Source organism: Neophocaena asiaeorientalis, unplaced genomic scaffold (assembly GCF_003031525.2).
Source record: "Neophocaena asiaeorientalis asiaeorientalis breed wild unplaced genomic scaffold, Neophocaena_asiaeorientalis_V1.1 scaffold67, whole genome shotgun sequence".
In the NCBI taxonomy this organism is placed as follows: Eukaryota; Metazoa; Chordata; class Mammalia; order Artiodactyla; family Phocoenidae; genus Neophocaena; species Neophocaena asiaeorientalis.
In genome coordinates, this window is record NW_020173731.1 from 1653167 (window position 1) to 1673976 (window position 20810).

General features: G+C 35.5%; 2 protein-coding genes across 4 annotated transcripts in view; one reads left to right on the plus strand and one right to left on the minus strand.

The window, feature by feature from the left end:
* TPR (translocated promoter region, nuclear basket protein) overlaps nt 1-416 on the minus strand; it is a 61645-nt gene extending 61229 nt beyond the window's left edge. The window contains exon 1 of one of the 2 annotated variants that reach the window (XM_024750984.1): nt 316-416. In XM_024750984.1, coding sequence (XP_024606752.1) covers nt 316-385 — 70 coding nt within the window. In that variant the 5' untranslated portion in view covers nt 386-416. The other variant, XM_024750986.1, reaches the window with a different exon arrangement.
* Nucleotides 417-596: 180 nt separating this feature from the next.
* Nucleotides 597-20810, plus strand: part of ODR4 (odr-4 GPCR localization factor homolog) — a 40611-nt gene continuing 20397 nt past the window's right edge. For both annotated transcript variants that reach the window (XM_024751077.1, XM_024751076.1), the window contains exons 1-10: nt 597-733; nt 3506-3626; nt 5831-5965; nt 9572-9667; nt 12254-12360; nt 13392-13428; nt 14335-14475; nt 15487-15582; nt 16416-16484; nt 20200-20328. In XM_024751077.1, coding sequence (XP_024606845.1) covers nt 3528-3626; nt 5831-5965; nt 9572-9667; nt 12254-12360; nt 13392-13428; nt 14335-14475; nt 15487-15582; nt 16416-16484; nt 20200-20328 — 909 coding nt within the window. In that variant the 5' untranslated portion in view covers nt 597-733; nt 3506-3527. The remainder of the gene's footprint in view (nt 734-3505; nt 3627-5830; nt 5966-9571; nt 9668-12253; nt 12361-13391; nt 13429-14334; nt 14476-15486; nt 15583-16415; nt 16485-20199; nt 20329-20810) is intronic.

Consider the following 20810-nt stretch of genomic DNA (forward strand, 5'->3'; position numbering starts at 1 on the left):
CCACGTCCGCGGTGCGCGCGCAATCACCGGAAGCTGTGCACCCTGGGAATCCGAGTTCAGAGGCAGTCTCTGACCCCTGTCGTGCACTCCGCTTTCCGGCCCCCTTTTCAACCCGCTTCTAGCCGCGTAGGCTTCAGGGAAACGTAGTTTTCCCCAATCCCTTCCGTGAGCCCAATTCTGCACCACCAAGTCCGCTTCCTCCTTTCTCCCCGCCCCCCGGCTCTCCTTGCCTGCCGCGCGACCACTTATCCGCGAGGTGGCGCCACATAGTACCCGTTAACCTACGTTCCTCCCTGAAGAGGAGGGCGACCTTACTGTCACAGCTCCGGGATGCCATGGGTCGTCCTCTTTGGCGGCTTTTAGACACTGGGCCGCTAGAGGGCATCGGTCCCGGCAGGGCCGGACGGCAGACGCCGGGCTACCGCCACGCTCTTAATGGCGCCCGGAAGGGGGCGGGGTGGCGACCGCAGTCGGTTTGGCTGAGGCACTGCGGTGAAAGGAGGGGGCCAGCGTGCGTCATCAATCTGAGCCACCTGACTCCAGAGACCCCGGGTGTGGAGTAGGAAGTGAGGTACGGGAAGTTCGTCGCTTTCTGATGAATTCATTGACTGTGGAATTGGGACCGGTGTGGAATCTGGTCCCTGGAGGCTGGTACTTGCACTCTGAACACCTTTCTCAGGTGGTCTGACAGTTCGACAGATTTGTCTGCCACGCGTGCACAGTCTGAGTGCAGGTGAGTCAGCCTGAGGGTGGAATCCATGTGTGTGTGTGTGTGTGTGTGTGTGTGTGTGTGTGTGCGCGCGCACTCGGGCACAGAGAATTGCCTTTTCAAGGAGGACAGAAAGGGATAGCGTATAGGAAATATATGGACGGTCACTCCTGTGCGACACACTCAAGTCCAGTTATGAGACTTATCTTACTTACATTTTTTGGTTTTTTGGTGGCGGAATTGGTAACAGTGATTTAATAGGAATTTAAGGAGCTCGGTTTATTTTCCAGGAAGAGGATTTTAAAAAGCCAAGAGGAGTTTGAGTGTAGCTTTTATTTGTATGTTTTAAGGTAACGTTACAGAAAATGTTGCCTTGTGTTTATATTGTTAAAATTGAAAAACTTTTGGAACAGAAGTTGTTGAACACGTTCGTTCTTAAAAACCATTTCTTACCCTGCCACCGTAACAGAACTACTTGTTTCCAAATTGTAGTTCTGTGACTTCTAAGCAGAATCCGTAGATTATTTCATGTTTGATTACTCTTCTAAAAGAATTTGTTAAATTCTTTATTGAAAATAAAGTATTACTAATGTCATCCTCCCTACAGTTCCCACAGTAGCAAACCTTTGAGAATAGCAGTAAGGAGCTGAAGGTTGTTTCTTTCCCCCAAAATATTTTATATAAGCACTTTAATTAAGGTTGCTGGTATGTGCAGTACTGTATTATGTCCTAGGCCCACAATATTATCATTATTGATCTACCATTTGGAAAATGCAGATGTTCTGTACTTGGACTTAGAGAATCCTAAAATTAGATTTTCCGACCTGCTATGATCCAAATTCTTTATTTTGTAGACTAGGAAATCAGAGTCCAGGGAAGTTGAGTGGTCTCAAGTCAGCGTTTGGACAACTTGCAAAGCTTCTGCTGATACACAGCATTTCAGGAAAAACTGAACTGTATAAGAGAAGATCTACATTTTTATTAGCGTCCTTTATAAAGTACGATTAGATACATTTCAAAGTTTTGAAGGAGCACTAAAGAAAAAAAATATCCGACAGTCAACCAGATTTCATAACCCAAAGATTTTCATCTTTCTGTTGCATTCAGTTTCTTACACATTAACGTGACTAGTAGATGACACCTTGGAAAAAGTAAGATTAGAAAGTTACATATCATAACCTTGGAGTCACTGTTAACTGCTATTTCTTGTAAGAATTAAGAATTATTTAGGGCAGAAGGAAAAAGAGTAGAATAGCATGATGAAGTAGAAGAAAGTTTAATACACAGAAATGCATACCTTAACGTGGTAAAAGTGGAAAGCCCTTAACTTTATAGAGGCATTAATGATTTAGACAGGCAGTCCTAGACTTCGCCAGAAAAAAAAAAGTGCAAACCTGAGAGCTAAGAAGACATTTAATGCATTTTGAGACAAAACCGAACAGGAACTTTGAAAAAAGACCATCTAATAGGCCATTTCAAACTGGAAGCGATTCTCTGGGCTTTAGTTTTAGAGTAATGCAAGTCATTGTGACTGGCAGTTTATTTTACTGATGTCAGATAAGCCACCCCAGCACATCTAGAGTTGCCTGGATTTTGTTGTCCTGAATAAGATTGGGATTTTTTGCAGGACCTAAGTGACTGTTAGCGCTATTCAGAATGCTGCAACTGTGTTTCTTCAGTCTCTCTGTGGCTATTTTATAGCTTTTTGGAATCATGTCTTTACATTTGTTTCTCCCACACTGAATGTGAACTCCTTGAGATAATCATTTATTATTTCCTACCTCTTTTATTCAGCATCTTTGATTTTAAGCTACAGAAACTCAAATCAAAGGAGTATGAGCCAGTCAGAGGAATATGCTGATTTTCATCCCCAAACTGGCGAGAGGGTAGAACAGGAGTCCCCCTTAGTGAAAGTTTAATTGAGAGACTGGGTGTGACTCCTTAGTATGAGCACAGTATTTAAGAATACTATTTAAGAAATGGATTTTAGAGCCAGACTGCCTGAAGTGAAATCCTACCTTTGCCACTTACCAGCTTTATCGCTTGGGCAAGTTATGTTACCTTTTTTCGTTTCAGTTTCTAAATCTATAAAACAAGCGTGTATATATGTCCCCTACCTCATGGGGATTTTTCTGAATATTAAATGTTACCATATGTTAAGTACTTAGAACAATGCTTTACACAAAATGGAAGCTCTACAAATGTTTATTATTGTATTGCTGTTTGTCTACTTCCATCATTCCAGTTGTACTCTGAGTTACTCAAGGGCAGAGGCCAAGTATTATTCATCTTCGTGCCATCCCACTTGGCACAACTTCTTGCACATAGTAGTTCTTTATAGTGTGCTTACTGAATACATGAATTTGATTCCGTTTACCTCCCATTGAGCAACTCAGAAATTATCATCTTTTCTGTTTTAGAAATGGACACAGTGAGGCTCAGCAGTAAATTACCAAAGATGATACAACTAAGGAGTAATAGATCTAAATAAGAAATCAGGTGTGTTGGCTACTAGTAGTTTAGTGTTCTCTTCATTATCTGAGGTATGGGAGTAGGTTTTATCGCTCATGTCAACTCTGGTTGATTGGTAGTCATTTCCTGCAACACTCTGTTGAGAATTCTGAAGCTACATTCAAACTTTGCAAGAAAGAATACCCTATTGAATAAGCAATCACTGTAAGGTATGGGGTAGTATCAGGGTAGTACAACTTCTCTCTTTATACTACCCCCATGAGGAAAACATTGCAAATTATATTTTTTGCCTAAAAATGCTCTATATTTTTTCTTGTAATTTAGGAGGTTGAATTAGTTCTTAATAATGGGAAGAACCTACATTGTAGAAGAGACTGTCAGCCAGTATCTTTCAAACATCAGTCTCCAAGGAAAAGCTTTTGTCTCTGGTCTTTTAATAGGACAGGTATGTATCTTTTCCTATGTATTTACTGATAAAGCAAATTTGTTTATTTAAAGTTAAAATATGCTATTTAACAATAAATTCATGTTAGGGGATGGAGGGATGGAATGAAGAAGAATAATGTAGCCCAGGTTTGCCCAAGTCAGAACACATTCCCTTTTGACAATGTAAAACTAACTTATAAGGTAGACACTGCAAAATTAGAATTTTACGGACCAGATTATTCATGTTTTATTGTCTTTCCAAAGTGATTTTTGCACCCCTTTAATCTTTAATTCCAGGTTGTCCCATTCTTTACAAAGGTAGCTTTTTACAATTTTATTTCTAGTTTGTCATATTTCAGACTTGTAGCAAATATAGGTCGTATATTTTATTGTATATTATCATATCCATTTATTGAATTTTTTTTTAATATTGATTCAGTGGAGATTGAGGGAAAGGGACTGAGAGAAATTTGGACGTTACACAAATTTTATTTCCGTCTTAGAGTTAAGGCTCAAAAATCAAACCAAATGGAACAGATATTTGGACAGTTACTTTAAAAAGCATAAGCACCCACTGATTTATTATAATTGAAGGAAGAATGTGTTAATCAGCAGGGAGGACTTGTCAGCAGTACACAGAAATGAAAAAAGGAGAGTCACACAAACAAACTGGCTACATACATCTAAACACTATTTAGGGGAGAGTGTACTCTGGTCCAAAGATTAATTTTGAGGCCTAATAGCAAATAAAACCCTGTTGGGGGCAGATTTCTTTCTGGATATTTTAACATGATGCCTTAGAACCTTCAAATTGGATAATTAACTTGTTCTGATTCTATCCACATTCCCAAGCTACTTTCTCATAATTTGATGCCTTATGTTGCCTACTTATAAAGAATGCACCATGCAGAGGACTTACATGTTCACATCCCTTCATGGTATTCTAGTTTTAGCATCATTCTGAATGATCTTAGGTAATGTTAGTGTAGCCCTGAGAGACAGGTACATTCTCAGAGTTTTCACAAATCCGATTTCTTAACTTGTAAGACAGAGGGCAGACCCTGCACTGTTTACCCAGGTAATACCACCCTCTGAGGCTTCTCATTAGACAGCCAGACGACCTCTCCTGGCAACAATCTGAACTTCTTTTAGATTCAGGTTACTTAACATCTAGTGTGGGGTTCTTTTTGCTAGGAACAGAAGTGATCAGTAAAGGTGAAAGGTCAGGGAGAAATACCCTCTTCCAAACTTGCCTTACAGCACATAGGCTGTTTCTAGAGCTCAGCAAAACCACCATCTTACGTATAAGTCTCCCACAGTTTAGGGAGAATTCCAATCTCTCTTCATGCTGCCTTTTCATTCCTTTCAGTATTCTACGTGCTTCTTCTTTCTCTTTATTCCAGGATTCATCACTTTTCTTGCCTTCCCCTCAAGCTTTCAGGCTTGCCTGTCTCCTACTCCTAGGGTCAGTTTCTTTTTCTTTTCAAAATCATAGATTTTATGAAAAGAAAGAGCTTTCTTAATCAGCACCTACCTTTTCCTTTCGTGCACTTCAATGTAACCTTCTGGAAATAACTTTTATTGAAATACTTTCTCTTCCTTTATTTTCTATTCCAGGATGACACTAGCGATTAGAATTTCAGGTCATGTGTGAGGATAACATCATGCTAACTTGTATTTTTACTCTTTCTTTATAGGAAATTTTCACTGTAATGAGACTGAGCTATTAAATTTTCCCTAAATTTATCTTCAGGTTTCCCACTTCTGGTTAGCATTTAATTGCTATTAAAACTGAGGAACATAAATCTAATATCACTTCACCTTTGTTTTTCTGTGGACACACATGAACAAGTTCCCCACTATCATTGTTTTTATGAAAGTAAGATGCACAGGGTCATTTGTTGCTTTATTTTATTGGGTTTTTATATTTGTTGAACTGTCTAATCTGTTCCAGTAAGCCATTTTTAAGGACCACTGCATGATTCACATTCAGGTTGCCCAAACAAATAAGGAGCTGGTATTAAATATATTAAAAGATAAATAACATGTGAGGAAAATGTTGTAAGGCTATTCATGAAAATCGTTTTCTCTGTAGATTCTGGTATAATACAGGTATTAACAATTTAAGCTGCTATAAATATTGCTCAGTTTTTGCACGTCATAAGGGCTTTGCATTCCTCAGTCAGTTATCACCCTAATAAGCTTTTCTAATTTGTTTTTAAGTGTTCTTCACAAAAGGATTACGTGATTCTTGCCACTAGAACGCCACCCAAAGAGGAACAAGATGAGAGCTCCAAACATTCCAAAGCTAAGTTGGATAACTTGGATGAAGAATGGGCCACAGAACATGCCAACCAGGTCATCACGTTTGTTTCTTTATATAATTAAGTTTGTGTTTATTGACTAACAAAATAAAAGTACCTTATCCTCAGGTTACTAGACTAGGATTTCAGAGTACTCATTCTTAAGTTTTCAAAACTTGGGTTGTATGTCAAAAATAGAAGTATTTTCTGCTCTGTTTCCTCCATGATTATATTTTTTATTTATTGATTACTTGCATCTAGTTTTTAAAAAAGCATTTTCTTACTTGAAGTTAAGTAATCCACCCAAGATTAGCGTAATAGGTAGTGAAACTGGGATTTGAACCCAGGTGGTGTGACTTGAAAGCCTTTGATCTTGTACACTATGCTTTTCCATTGTTAACTTTTATCTGTTGTGTTTTTTAACCTATATCCTGTTATTGGTCATTTACCTTATTTCCAATTTTTCCTTATTTTAAAATTATACTAGTTATTGGTAACATTGTTGCTGATCAGATTGTTTTAAAGACTTAAACCAGGTACTGAGGAAATAAAATGATGGTTAAATTTTTCTTTAAGTCCTTAGAATTTATATTTTAAGCAAAGTGAAAGACATTATTACCAAAACAAATTGTAAGAGAAGTGAATAAAAACAGGACAGTACTATAGGAATATAGAGTGGGGAATGATTAAATATCTGTCAAAGGTTGGATTCAAACAGCTTCACAGAAGGCTCTGAACTTGAAAGATGAATAGGACTTTGCTAGTAGAAGTCAGGGAGCACATTGAATGCACGAAGGACAGTGGATAAATGACCCAACGGCATGAAATTTAAAGGTATGTTAGAATAGCACGCAATTGGGTGTAATTGAAGCATGGTGTATATAAAAGAATGCTTTTAGACATAAGACTGTATGGGGCCAGTTTATGGATGGTTTTGAAGTGTCATTCTTCAAAGGAAGGAAGGAGTTCTTTTGGAGCCAGTAGCTCTATGGTAGACTTTCAGAGCTCCCTATTTTGAGAAGGATTGAGAAATAATCCTGCCAATAATTGAGAAAGTAATTGAGTGCCCTGGTACAGTGTAGATGGAGAGTAGAGGGATTGGAGAGAGAGAGAGCAGAAAATATAGTTACAGTAATAGTTCAAAAAAAGGTGGCATGAGCTAGTGACTAGACTCTTAAGCTTCCTGAGGATGGGGTCACGTCTTTTTTGTTTATGGCCATATCCTTAGTGTCAGGCATAGTGTTCCCATGGTTTATGATGAGAACTCCAAAATGTTGGATAAGTGAATGGATAAATAAGCAAACTAAAGCAGTAGGCTAAAACTTCATTGCCAAAACATTTCAGAGAAAGAGCTAGTGTTAAGATGATTCAGTGACCAAGTAGATTGGCAGTAAAAAGAGATTGTGAGAGAGTTGCTAAAGATTATTGAGATTTTTTTTTTTTAGCCTGGGTCTAGGAAGATGGCGTTGCCATTACATGAAGAGGAAGCAGATTTGGGGTGAGTCAGAGAGAATGATGAGTAAATTCACTTAAAAGTAGTTATTGAATGGATTATATCATCCAATAAAGTATGTTAAAGTAAGGTAAAAATTATTTCCTTCTCCAATTATCTTTAAATCTTCAAACACACACACATGTTTATTTGCATTTGTGATGGGGGGTAGTATGTAGTTATATTTTTGAAAAATGCAATAAATATTTAATACCATCTTCTAATGAACTATTAAATATTTTAAACTTATATTTCCAATGGTTTGTAAATAACTTTCTACTCTAATTTTGCTTTTGGCCTTCTGTAAAATTACATACCTGTATCTATATCTATGTCTAGTCTATATACATCTATATACACAAACATAAAATTTATGTAGTAAAATAGATAATCTTTTTGCCTCTAGCAAGAAATGGTTAATTTTATTTGTTGATGATTTTGAGAAGATGTGCAAGTTCCCCATGCTAAGTATGAAAACTTTATTCCTTATTTATGTATGTCAAGCTTGTGTCGCTGTAGTAAATAGAATTTATGAAATCAGAGGGAACCACCAGCAGACATAATACTAGGGGTTAGATAATAATATTAGAGGTTAGACTATGGTATCTACTTTTCTGAAGACTTAATTTTGTGATCAGTTTGCTCATACATTAAGTACATAAAAGGTAACCAGAGCACTGTGAGTATACATGGTAGAAAGGAATACATGTGGCACTAAGAACTAGCTACAATGATGTGGAAGGAAAATCACAGATATTATGCAGGACAAACTGGTAGGATGTGTCAAAATCCTTAAAAATATGTATGACCCTTTAACCTAGTTATCCACCTCAGGAGATTTATTATAAGCAAATAATCCTGTGAACACAGAAACTTGCTAGGATTTTTAACCAATATTATTTTAAGGTACAGAAAAATTGGAAATAATATAAATGCCCAATATCAATAAGAAGGTTTTAAAAACTGAGGTAAAGCTAAACAACAGGAAACAATGGAGTTTCAAGTTGGACCCCCTCTGCTCAAATCCCAGACTCTGCTGAATATTATAGGGATACAAAGGTAGTTGAGAATTAACTTCTTCCATTAAGGAGCTCTCAGATCAACTAGTAAGGTTCAGACATAACCATAGTACAGGTTCATGTGATAAGCTCCATGGGAAAACTACACTGAGGTCCTGCAGGAATTTGGAGATCAAAGGATCAGGGAAGGCAGCTTCCTCAAGCTGACTTCGAGGTATTCCGTAGAGTTCAGACATGTAGACGTGTAAGAGAAAGTCTCTTCAGGCTGAGTGAGCAGCCTGAGTAAAGGTATAGAGTTAGAAAGCCTAACCATATATGTGGAGAACAGTGAGAAGTTTGTGATTGATGCTTGAATATTTCATGGGAAGTAGTATCGAATGAGGCTCTGAATATCAGATCAGCCCGATTTTAGAGAGTCTGCAATACCAGTCTAAGATAAAAATTTGTATTTTATTTAGCTGATAGTGGAAGCCCTTGAAAAATTTAGGAGATACTTTACTTTTCGATCTTAGGAGAAAGGAGTTTATTTATTGATGTAGCTAAAGAGTGTCATTATTAAATGGTTTTATTTATAAAGTAGTTTTAAGGTAAAAAGTTAAGGACACTCTAGGAAGATTGTGTGCATAATAACACCCCATTCATCTTGGTTTTCATCCATTTTGGCTGCGTTGGGTCTTCGCTGCTGCGCACGGGCTTTCTCTAGTTGCGGCGAGCGGGGGCTACCCTTCGTTGTGGTGCGCAGGCTTCTCATTGCGGTGGCTTCTCTTGTTGTGGAGCACAGGCTCTAGGCGCGTGGACTTCAGTAGTTGTGGCACGTGGGCTCAGTAGTTGTGGCTTGTAGGCTCTAGAGCGCAGGCTCAGTAGTTGTGGCTCACAGGCTTAGTAGCCCCACGGCATGTGAGATCTTCCTAGACCAGAGCTCGAACCCATGTCCCCTGAATTGGCAGGCGGATTCTTAACCACTGTGCCACCAGGGAAGTCCCCATTTCTCAATATTTTGACCATTTTTTTCAAAGCCCCTACCTCAATGCTTTGCATATAGTTGGTACTAGGTAGGCATTTGCTGATTTAATATTTAGCTTCTCAAACACAAAAGATTGCATATAATGTCAAATGCTTTTGTTAGCTAATACTATATTTCTGTTTACAGGTATCCAGAATGCTACCAGGGGGACTTTTAGTTCTTGGAGTATTTATTATTACAACTTTAGAAATGGGGAATGAATTTCAAAATACCCTACATAGAGTAAGTCTGAAATATCAAAAATTCTTAAAGTTATATCTTAATTGATTATACTTGTATACAGTGATCCTAGTCATCTTTAGATTAATTCTCTATGCTGGGATTATGTTGAAACAGCTTTTTCCACCCAATTGCTTTGTATCTTGAGTGTAATATATGTCAGTATTTATATTTTCAACCAATGCTACATATTTTTAAAATAGTCGTTATTTTAAAGATAACTTTTTACTATTGTGAAACAAGTTATAATGGTTTAACAATTTTTCTTGTGCCGTAGCAGTATTCTGCTAGACCTTCCATTTAGTTCCAAGTGATTGCTGTAATGTGAAATTAATAGGTTTTGCAATTCTTCACCTCTTCAATTCTCTCAGGATCCTGAGAGTAAGACATAAAATAACAACAGTCAGATACTTATTCTTTATTTCTGGACCGAGTACCTATTTTGAATCCCCTGCTTTTTGTTTAATTCCTATGTCAGTCATTTGGAAACATGGTTTACAAGTAAATGTGAGGGTCCACAAGCTGTTTCCCCTTAAGCCCAGACCTAAAGTAAACTCTGTGCAGCCAGTTTTCATCTCTTTTAGTACTCAAGATCCAAATAAGCCTTCAAAAGTTATTTTCCACCCCAAGAGAGAAGGAGACCTCATTATCTTGAGAACTGCAAAACCCCACAGAATCCTCCCAAACCTTTTTCTAGTAAAAAGTGTACAGCTAAGAATCCAGGTGCTACAGATTCTTCCAGTTTTGTAACATTCTCTCCCATCAAATATCCCACCTTCAAACCTTTGATATTTGTGCTTATGGGGGTAAAGGAAGAAAATGGTGATAATCCCTCCCCTGGCAAGTTATTCAACCTTCTGCCATTTTTACCGTTTTGAATAAATGTACCTCTTTCACAATCATTCATCCTATTTGGCATTTTGAAATGTAATCTATATCCATGTGTATTTAATAGCATTGGCTGTGCATCCTCTTGTGGTTGGGTTGAATGTGGGCTCAGCGCTAGAGGGATACAGTAGATCCTCCTTCCTCTTGCTTTTTGTATCTCTTTTGTTTCTAAGAAGCATGTAAGATTTTAGAAATGCCCTATTTCAGAAATTGTAGCGTTTTAATTATCTAACTTTGTTTCCATTGACCTGCATTGAGGGACAATATATGAAGTAACCTTATAAAACTTGTCACTGTCTCCCATAAGGTCATTGCTAAGAACTTTGTTATATTACATAATATTGTCTTTGAAGAAATTTCTTTTGATATCATTATTAAGAAAGTTATGCCTCCATTTCCGGGTTATTGTAAGTAGAGCTGCAATGAACATTTTGGTACATGACTCTTTTTGAATTATGGTTTTCTCAGGGTATATGCCCAGTAGGATTGCTGGGTCTAAGTGTCCATCATCGGATGAATGGATAAAGAAGATGTGGCACATATATACAATGGAATATTACTCAGCCATGAAAAGAAACCAAATTGAGCTATTTGTAATGAGGTGGATGGACCTAGAGTCTGTCATACAGAGTGAAGTTAGTCAGAAAGAGAAAGACAAATACCATATGCTAACACATATATATGGAATTTAAGAAAAAAAAATGTCATGAAGAACCTAGGGGTAAGACAGGAATAAAGACACAGACCTACTAGAGAATGGACTTGAGGATATGGGGAGCGGGAAGGGTAAGCTGTGACAAAGCGAGAGAGTGGCATGGACATATATACACTACCAAATGTAAAATAGGTAGCTAGTGGGAAGCAGCCGCATAACACAGGGAGATCAGCTCGGTGCTTTGTGACCACCTAGAAGGTTGGGATAGGGAGGGTGGGAGGGAGGGAGATGCAAGAGGGGAGAGATATGGGGACATTTGTATATGTATAACTGATTCACTTCGTTAGAAAGCAGAAACTAACACACCATTGTAAAGCAATTATACTCCAATAAAGATGTAAAAAAAAAAAAAATAGTTATGCCTCTTCTGATCAGTTGTTTAGCTTATGGACTGTGAATTAGGGAACTGATTGGCTTTCTCTGTGCACATTATTTTTAGAAAGCTTAGAGCCAAATTTATGAACCCTGTCTCCATATCAAGTATGCATTTTTATAATTCTTACATGTGGCATAGATTTTTGTCACTATTTCTGATTTTTTTCACTTAGAATTTATGTTATTATACATTTTATGTGCCCTTATGTATTATTACCTTACATCTTTTGTGACATTTAAATAAGAAATGCCAAATGGGTGACACGCTCCATTTTTACAGGTTAAAAATCACTTGTCACTTCTCATTCTAATTAAAGTCTTTATTCTGTACTTCACTTAAATGTTAGTTGCCCAAAATCATGTTCAGTTGATCGTTAATGACAGTGAATTATATTTTTTTATTTAATACCTAATTTTTATATATCCCTAAAAATGGAATCTAAATGGTTAATAATCAGTTTCACTCTTTCTTTTGAGAAAAAGGAAATTTAATGATAGCATCATGGAATTTTAAAGCTAGATGAGTGCGTAAGGATATTATAATTGTCTTTTTCTGCACTCTGTTTCTTATTTTATTTTGCATTCAGTTGATGTGTTTTCCTCTCTTTCAGCTAGTATTTGCTGTGGAAAAATCTATGAATAAAAAGAGACTGTGGAATTTCACAGACGAGGAGGTCTCAGAACGAGTGACACTTCACTTTTGCTCTTCTACAAAAAAGTATCTTTTATTTAGGTGTTTATGTTCTAAAGTATATGATACCAAAATAATGTTCCTGCAGGTTTTTTCCCCAAACACTTATTTAAGTCATCATTTAAAAAATAAGCTTAGTTTGTACGTTTTTCTGTAAATAACACATAATTCGGACTGCCAATAATAATGGTAATAATGGTTGTTAATCATGTATCAGGGTTGTAAAGAGTTTGAGAGAGGTGGCAAGGACTGGGCATTCTGAACTCTTTACCAGCTCTCCACCCCTGTACATTAAAATACACTAGGGCCCCTACAGAAAGGTACAGCTTAGGCAAAGTAATGCTTTTATTTTGTTTACCTCCAGTTCCTATAGATAAAATGTTCAATGCAAAGCACAGGTGCACTGAGCTGGCAATTTTTATATCTTTGGCCAAGATCAAGTGACACTAAAAGCCATTTATAGGGCCTTCTTAGCTTCTTTCCTCTACATATTACCAGGGCAAGTACCTCCCAAGCATGAGGCAGCCTCACTAAGGGAGTGAAGCAATGCAAGGGCCCAATAAATTAGGACCTGCAAAAAGACAAAATTCAAAAAGTGATCATTCCTGTAGAAGGCGGGCTGTTAACTCCTTTGGTATTTAACTAGAAAGTTTCATGTACAGACCCTTTGACCCAATAAACATTCCAGGCTTGACTTCATTCAGAACAGCACTCCTATTTGTTAAAAAGGGTCTGTATTTGAGGACAGTTTTGTAAGAGCCATCATTCTATTCATTGTGATTAGCAGGATTTATAAGCAGTAGGAAATAGTTTAAAGTACCACAAGTATTATAGTCAGAGGAATTTGTATGTATGTAAGTATATGTATTTACACAAACATATACATACATATATATGTGTATACATATCTTTAAGTGTCATGCCATGAAGTGGTATGATTTTGTAAAAACTCTTGGATGCATATACTTTATTTTTTGATGGTTTATTTTCTTTTGATTATCAAGAATTGCTTTCTTATTTTTTATTTTTTTGGTTATTTCTATCCTTAATTAATAAAGAATATTTTGTCGAACTTATGATATCCATAATCCAAAGGTAAGAAAAACTGCTCTTTATAGATTTTTCTGTGTTGCAAACTATTTTTAAATAACATTCAATTTTTAGTTTTAATAATTTTCAGTGCTATCTCTTCCTATTAATGTCCACAACCACCTGTAGTTTTTTATTTTGAAATATGATTTTCACTACAGACAAGGACAATTTGTGTTTTTTTTTTAATTGTTAAAATATTTTTGTTAAGCTCTCCCTACTTTGTTTATGTGTCTGGTATTATATTTGAGAGGCTAGCAGTAAAAGTGTCTAGGCTTGTGGGAGCCACAGTGCCCAGTAAACAAGCTGTCTGTACTCAGCAGGATCCAGACTAACATTTTGCCAAGGTGTCTAAAAAGCAATGTGAGGGACTTCCCTGGTGGTCCAGTGGTTAAGATTCTATGCTTCTACTGTAGGGGGGCACAGGTTTGATCCCTGGTCAGGGAACTAAGATCCCACAGGCCATGCAGTGTGGCCAAAAAAAAAAAAAAAAAAAAAGCAGTGTGAAAGTAATGCAGTATTCTGTTAGCAAGGATAGAACAGAAAGGAAAATGTCTGGCACCTAGTATTTGCTCAGTGATTATTTACTCTCCATCAGAAGCTTCAGAATTGACACTGTTGAAGCTACATATGGGACCTACGGGACCAGAGGACTTGTCAGGATTTTAAGCAAGCCTTTCACTGGGCGAGGGAGTTGCCAAGATTGCCTGGGATGTGCTGAAGAATACTGAACTTTTAATGCATGCTTTATTTTTATTTAGTTCTAACCTATTACCCTTTGATGAAGGAATTTGGCCATATATATTAGATAACAGCTTGCGTAAGTTACTGGGTTGTACATTTTATGATGTTTTATTGCTCTGTGTGTTTTACGTAAATCACATATTTTATGTTTTTCCCCCTTTGCTAAAGAGTTCTGCAAAACCAGCAGATTGGAAGTATCAAAATGGACTATCAGCTTCATGGCTTTCTTTAGAGTGTACAGTATATATTAATATTCATGTCCCACTGTCTACTACTTCTGTCAGCTATACTCTGGAGAAAAATACAAAGGTATCAGGGTAAAATGAATTTTCTTTAGTGATTGCTGAATAGATGATGGGCCTTTATTCTGGTTGTCTATGCCATTCATTTTATAATCCTCAAAAACTGCATTCTAATTATAATAATATTGTTATGGGTAACTAATTTGTTACTCTACCCAGATTAAAAAATTAGAGGTGGGACATTGTTATCATACTAATGTATTTAGCGTAATAAGTGCTCCATAAATATTTGTTAATTAACATGTAATTATGTACATTGTAAAATATAATTATGTAGGAAGATGTACTGTTTGGTCTTTTTGCTTTCTCTTCGTCTTTAGTTTTTTTAAAAATTTATTTCATTGAAATATAGTTGATTTACAATGTTGTGTTAATTTCTCCTGTACAGCAAAGTGATTCATATATTCTTTTTCATATTCTTTTTGATTATGGGTTATCACAGGGTATTGAATATGGATTGACAGTTTGGGATTAGCAGATGCATACTGTTATATATAGAATGGATAAACAACAAGGTCCTACTGTATAGCACAGGGAACTATCTTCATCTTTAGTTTTGTTTTCCATCTTCCAGTTCTTTTTTGTATTTCTGTACCATTCTTTTGTTCATAACTTATTTCTCTTATTTCCTATTGAAAGAGGTAAATGGAACTTGCTTATTTTTTCCTCTTTAATACTGCTTTATATATTTGTTTGAGGCGCTTTCTCTTTTCTCACTTTTTTTAAGATAACAGGAATTATTGAATTTTATTTGACTGTGGTTATTAAGTCTCCTAGGTCTGTGACATAAATGTTAGTTTGGGAAAAAGATTAGAAAAACTATTATTAAATATGGGTGAAGTGCCAAAAATTGGGGGTATACTTTTTTGTTGTTTATGATATTGAATTTAAATGCCATATTGCTGATACTTAGGGATTTTTAATATTTCAGTATACTAGGTAGAAAAAAGTCGACTCGAGGGAGTTTAATTGAGATGGCATTATATTTGAATGATATCCATGTTGTGTTTCTTTTAAGAATGGACTTATACACTGGGCCAAGCAAATAGAAAATAGTATTTATTTGATTAATGGACAAGTTAAAGATGAAGATTGTGACCTATTAGAAGGACAGGTGAGTTAAGAGAACATCATCTTACTTATGAAATTATTTGTGCTTAAGGAAAAATAAAAGATGACTTTAGTTCTTTAGGCCTTGCCTTCATGAAAACAATTCATCTACTTTTTATTTCTAAGGTCTTTTAAACTAAAGTGCAAATGTTTTTCTCAGAAAATGATAGGAGATTATTTCTGAAATCATAGGAATTTTGAAACCTAAAGGAGAGAGTGTCATCTAAATAACATCTAATTTCTACAATGTAAACTGCTTGCTTAAAACTAAAGTCATGTTCTGCCCTGATAACAGTTTAAAAACTAAGTTTGGCCATTTTATAGGAGGGGTCTATATGGGCTTCTAAAATATCTTTGATTTGAAGAGGAACTTTGGTGATCTCTCCCTTTAGAGCAGGGATCAGTGAACTTAATGTAAAAAAACAAATAGTAAATATAGGCTTTGCAGGCCATGTGTTCTCTCTTACAACTGTTCAGCTCTGCTGTTGTAGCATGAAAGCAGCCATAGACAATATGTAAATGACTGATCCTGGTTGTGTTCCAGTAAAACCTTATTTACGAAGACTGGTGGCAGTCTGGATTTGACCCATAGGCCATAGTTTGCCAATCCTTGCTTTAGAGGAATAAAAGTAGGAGATTAATGGTTTTTAAGAGTGCACGTTGATTGATGTAGACGACACAAAGTTACACATCTATAGAAAAAGCTAAAGTAAAACAAATAATAAGAACTTTTTTCCCTCTGAGTTACTTAGTGTATGTTGGATAGTCCCTAAATTGTCTTTTATGTTCCACTCCAACCTCAACAATCTCATTTTTTAAATTTTTGTGTTATTTCAGAAAAAATCTTCTAGAGGAAATACTCAAGCAATTAATCATTCTTTTGATGTCAGAGTGCTAACACAGTTGGTAAATATTTTAACATACTCCTTATCTAAAATTAAAATACATTATTTCTTAGAATAAGCTTAATGAAATTGTTTCTGTTTTTATGGTGATTGTTAGAGAGTCAAAGAATTTTAGAGACGTAAAGAACTATAAAAAATGTTCAGTTCTAAGAAAGTTATTCCCAAGAAACATTTTAATAAAACCTATTTGGGTCTATTGCCTCAATCCTATTAAAATTTTAACATCAAGTAGGTAGCAATTGGGAAAAAATGTATATATGTATACATACACATATATGTACACACATATACATATATACATGTGTATGATATTTGGTGTTGTAAGTTTTATGAGCAAAGTTGCAATTCTTAACTTAAAAATAAAACGTGTGCACAGATGTGCCAAGAGTTGTTATATACCTAATTTGAAGCAGATTTATACCTCTGATTTGACAGAACCCACACAGTATTAGCAAGGTTTATGTTTTTATATGGTTGTTTTAAATTATACATCTCTTTTCTGGAACTTAACGTTACATAATTATTCCTAAAAGTATGCATACTTTTGATTTTAATCTTGCTGGACATTATCCTAGAGGCCAGATAGGGTATAAAGTACATCCATGTTTTTAGAAAACTTTTCATTTCAAAATTGTACTGAAGGGGCTTCCCTGGTGGTGCAGTGGTTGAGAGTCCGCCTGCCGATGCAGGGGACACGGGTTCGTGCCCCGGTCCGGGAAGATCCCACATGCCGCAGAGCGGCTGGGCACGTGAACCATAGCTGCTGAGCCTGCGCGTCCAGAGCCTGTGCTCCGCAAAGGGAGAGGCCACAACAGTGAGAGGTCCGCGTACCGCTAAAAAAAAAGAAAAATTACACTGAAAATGTTGAAACAGGGAAATACTACCAGGACTTATATATTTTTTTAACTGAATAAAATAGACTCAAAAGCAGTTTGTCATATGAGGATGCTTTAATTTCTTCTTTTCCTTTTCTGTGTTTAGCAATACAACATTACTAAATTGTTGTTGGCCTTATGCCACTAAACATTTCTCAATTTCTCTTCTCAGTATCTCAAAAGTACTTTAAGTCTTCAGTTTTCCTCCTCCTTTTTGATTTTAGAAGTGTTCTTTATTTTAAGGCTATTCCTCTACCTATATGCTTTTTACTAGTTATGCTTATGTGATCTCTCAGTTTATTAAACAATTCAGTTAAAATTATTTTAGTTATAAAATTGCAGTTAGAAGATGTGTAGAGGATGGGAATATAGAGAGAAGAGTAGAAGATAATATCATGAGATAATTTATTATAATTAATAGTATATGGTATCAAATATTTTTGTCAATAATTCCACCGGTCAGCCAGCTGGAAACTTTAAAATGACCAATATATAATAAGTAGTCAATAAGTATTTGATACCACGTTCCTCCCAGTCACCCTTCATCAAGTCTTGTTGATTTTTTCTTTGCAGCATAGCACCTCTTTTATTTTCCTTATAGTCCCAGTGCCATTAGCCTTACAACATAATTATTTTACCTATTTTATCACAAGTAACTCTTAACTAGTCTCTCTCCATCTATTCATTCTTGTCCAAAGTGATTCATTCTCTGAAATCCTGATACCTTTGTTTGTATATCTCTTGGAATATCTTCCATATTTCTGATCTATCCTGCATATTACCTCAGATTATCCTTTCTGAATCACAGTTTGCATTCATTCACTGTTCATTTACTTATTAGTTTTTTTTTCAGTTAGTATTTATTGTGTATAAGGGTTAGACACCGATTGTGTTACTTTGCTTGATTAAAATTCCTTAATTGCTCTATATTGACTAGTTAGGAAAGTCTAATTCAAGGCTTTTCAGGGCCTCAACATGCCTTTCTGTTATTTTCTAACTTACTGTTCTAGAGGTATGCTTTCTATGCCTTCAAAGTTCTGTGTGTTTCCCAAGCCGTCTGTCTTACCAGTGCCATTTTTTTCCCTTCTCATCCAGACTGTCAAACTCCTATTCTGTACATGAAGATCTAGCCCAAATGTTACCATTTTGGTAAGGTTTCATTTGGTCTCCATAACCAGAGGGATCTTTCCTTTTCCAAAATATCATGTCAGCATCACAGAAGTTCCTCCACTTATGAATAGGTTAGATTCCCAAAGTAGCTAGTTTGTTCCTAAGTCCAAAGAAACCAAGGCGAGTTGACCTGTATAGAGCCCAGATACATTTCCACCGAAAAGGAGTGAAGCAGTCCTTTTATTCTTTAAAAAGTCTTCTCCTTGGTGTGTGTGTGTGTGTGTAGTCTTTTATATATATAGTCTAGTCCATTTGGAAAAAAATGTTCTAATTTATGCATATATAATATATTTGCTATAAATGTGTTATATAATATGTATTGTAAGTTAGATATTAAGTATGTAAAATAGAGCATTATTTTTCTATAGTAAAGTTCTGTTTAGTGGATGAGGGAAGCCCATTACTCCTCCTCCACTCCACTTATTGATATATCAGTGATCTCTACAAGTATCATAAGAGGCTTATTCCAAATAGAGTATCAGCATCATCACCCTTTTGCTTGGTTTGATGATTGACATTTTTGCGTGGACCTGGAATCTTCTGGACTATTTATTTGGTCTGTGACAAATTTTTTACCAAGACCTTGACTGTGTTTAAGTTTAAATTCTTAAAAAAAATTTAGCCTTTGCCTGAATTACATTAGATGTTGACTATTCATGCTCTTTCAGTGGCTGCATATTCAAGTCTTTTGATTCACCATTTGTCCTCATTACTTCCTGACTGTTTCTTACTGCCTAGGCACATGGTTAGTTAGCACTGGTCACAAGTTGTATGATTTGTTTCTGTTCTTCAGAATTGACCCTATTGTTGAATATTTATTTCAGGTACACTTAGAACATATATTTTTACTATGTCCATTTTTTTTTAATCATAATTTTCGGTACCAGTGTGATTTTATGGGCCTCTAGTAGTACTTTCAAAGTTTCGATCCTCTCCTTGTTTTGGCACTTATTGAAATGATAAGGTTAAAAATGTCTGTGAAAAAGCTCAAAACCAAGCATAAACTAACCCTACTTAGATTAAATAAGGATGGGTCTGTGAGGTGAAAATGACAATCACTGGTATCATTTTCTGGTGACGGGCATAGTTGACTTGCTTTTTTTTTTTTGCTGTGAAACCTATAGCATTACTTTCAGTCTATAAAAGTTATGAGTTAAAAATGTATAAATAAATGAGTGTCTATATGTTGCTTATAATTTTATCATATTTATCACATCCTGCTTTGTATTCCAGTTATTTTTGTGCAAGTCTTGCATAGTGTACCTTCTCTTACTAGATCATATCTTCTTTTTACATCTTTTCATCTTAATAGTTCTTACTAGATCATATCTTCTTTTTACATCTTTTCATCTTAATAGTACTTACCTGAGTAATCTGCAAATAATGTATGTTTAATGAATATTGGTACTTTAGATGGTTATATTAGTAAGAAAAAAATTAGATATAGTGTATTTAATTTCAGAGTATGTTCAAAATACTCAGAAAATAACATGTAACTTATAAGGAGAAATATGAAGGCCTTTTAAAAATTTATGGGGAATATTTTCAGATACCTGGTTCAGTTAAAAATTCCTTCTTGCTTCATGAAGTGACTCACATATATAATGTTTAAATGTTTCACATAATTAATAGTCATTGGCTATTAGAATCTAAACAGATTTTATCTTTCAGCTTCTGAATTCAGACCACAGATCCACAGCCACAGTCCAGATCTGCAGTGGCTCTGTAAACCTTAAGGGTGCTGTGAAATGCAGAGCTTATATTCATAGCAATAAACCCAAGGTTAAAGATGCTGTACAGGTAAAAAAAAAAAAAAAAAAAAAAAAAAAAAAAAGGAATAACTGGTATATGAAAAACAGAAGCATGTTAACATAATTATTTAAAAATCTTAAAATCTTACCTTTTTTCAATCTCAAATTTCATAATTATTCATTTGATTTTAACTGATAAAAGTCCAGTCTGTTGGGCAGTCCAAATGTACCAGGTAATTGGTCCCAAGATTTTCATATGTAGAATGTCTATTTTTATACCTTTTTGAAGTGATGATTATACAAGTGTATTAAGTGTTCCACAGTTGTAACATATTAGTATATTTGAAATTATTTCTTCTGAGGGAAATTGAACTTTTTAAATAACAGGAAAAGTACACCTACAAAGAATTATTAGGTATTGTTCTATAATCAATATAATTTAGAAATTTAAAAAATGATGACTGGCACTTTTATCATAGTTATGCATTTTCTAATTTGGACCACTAGCATTATTTGTTCAGATGCAAAAGT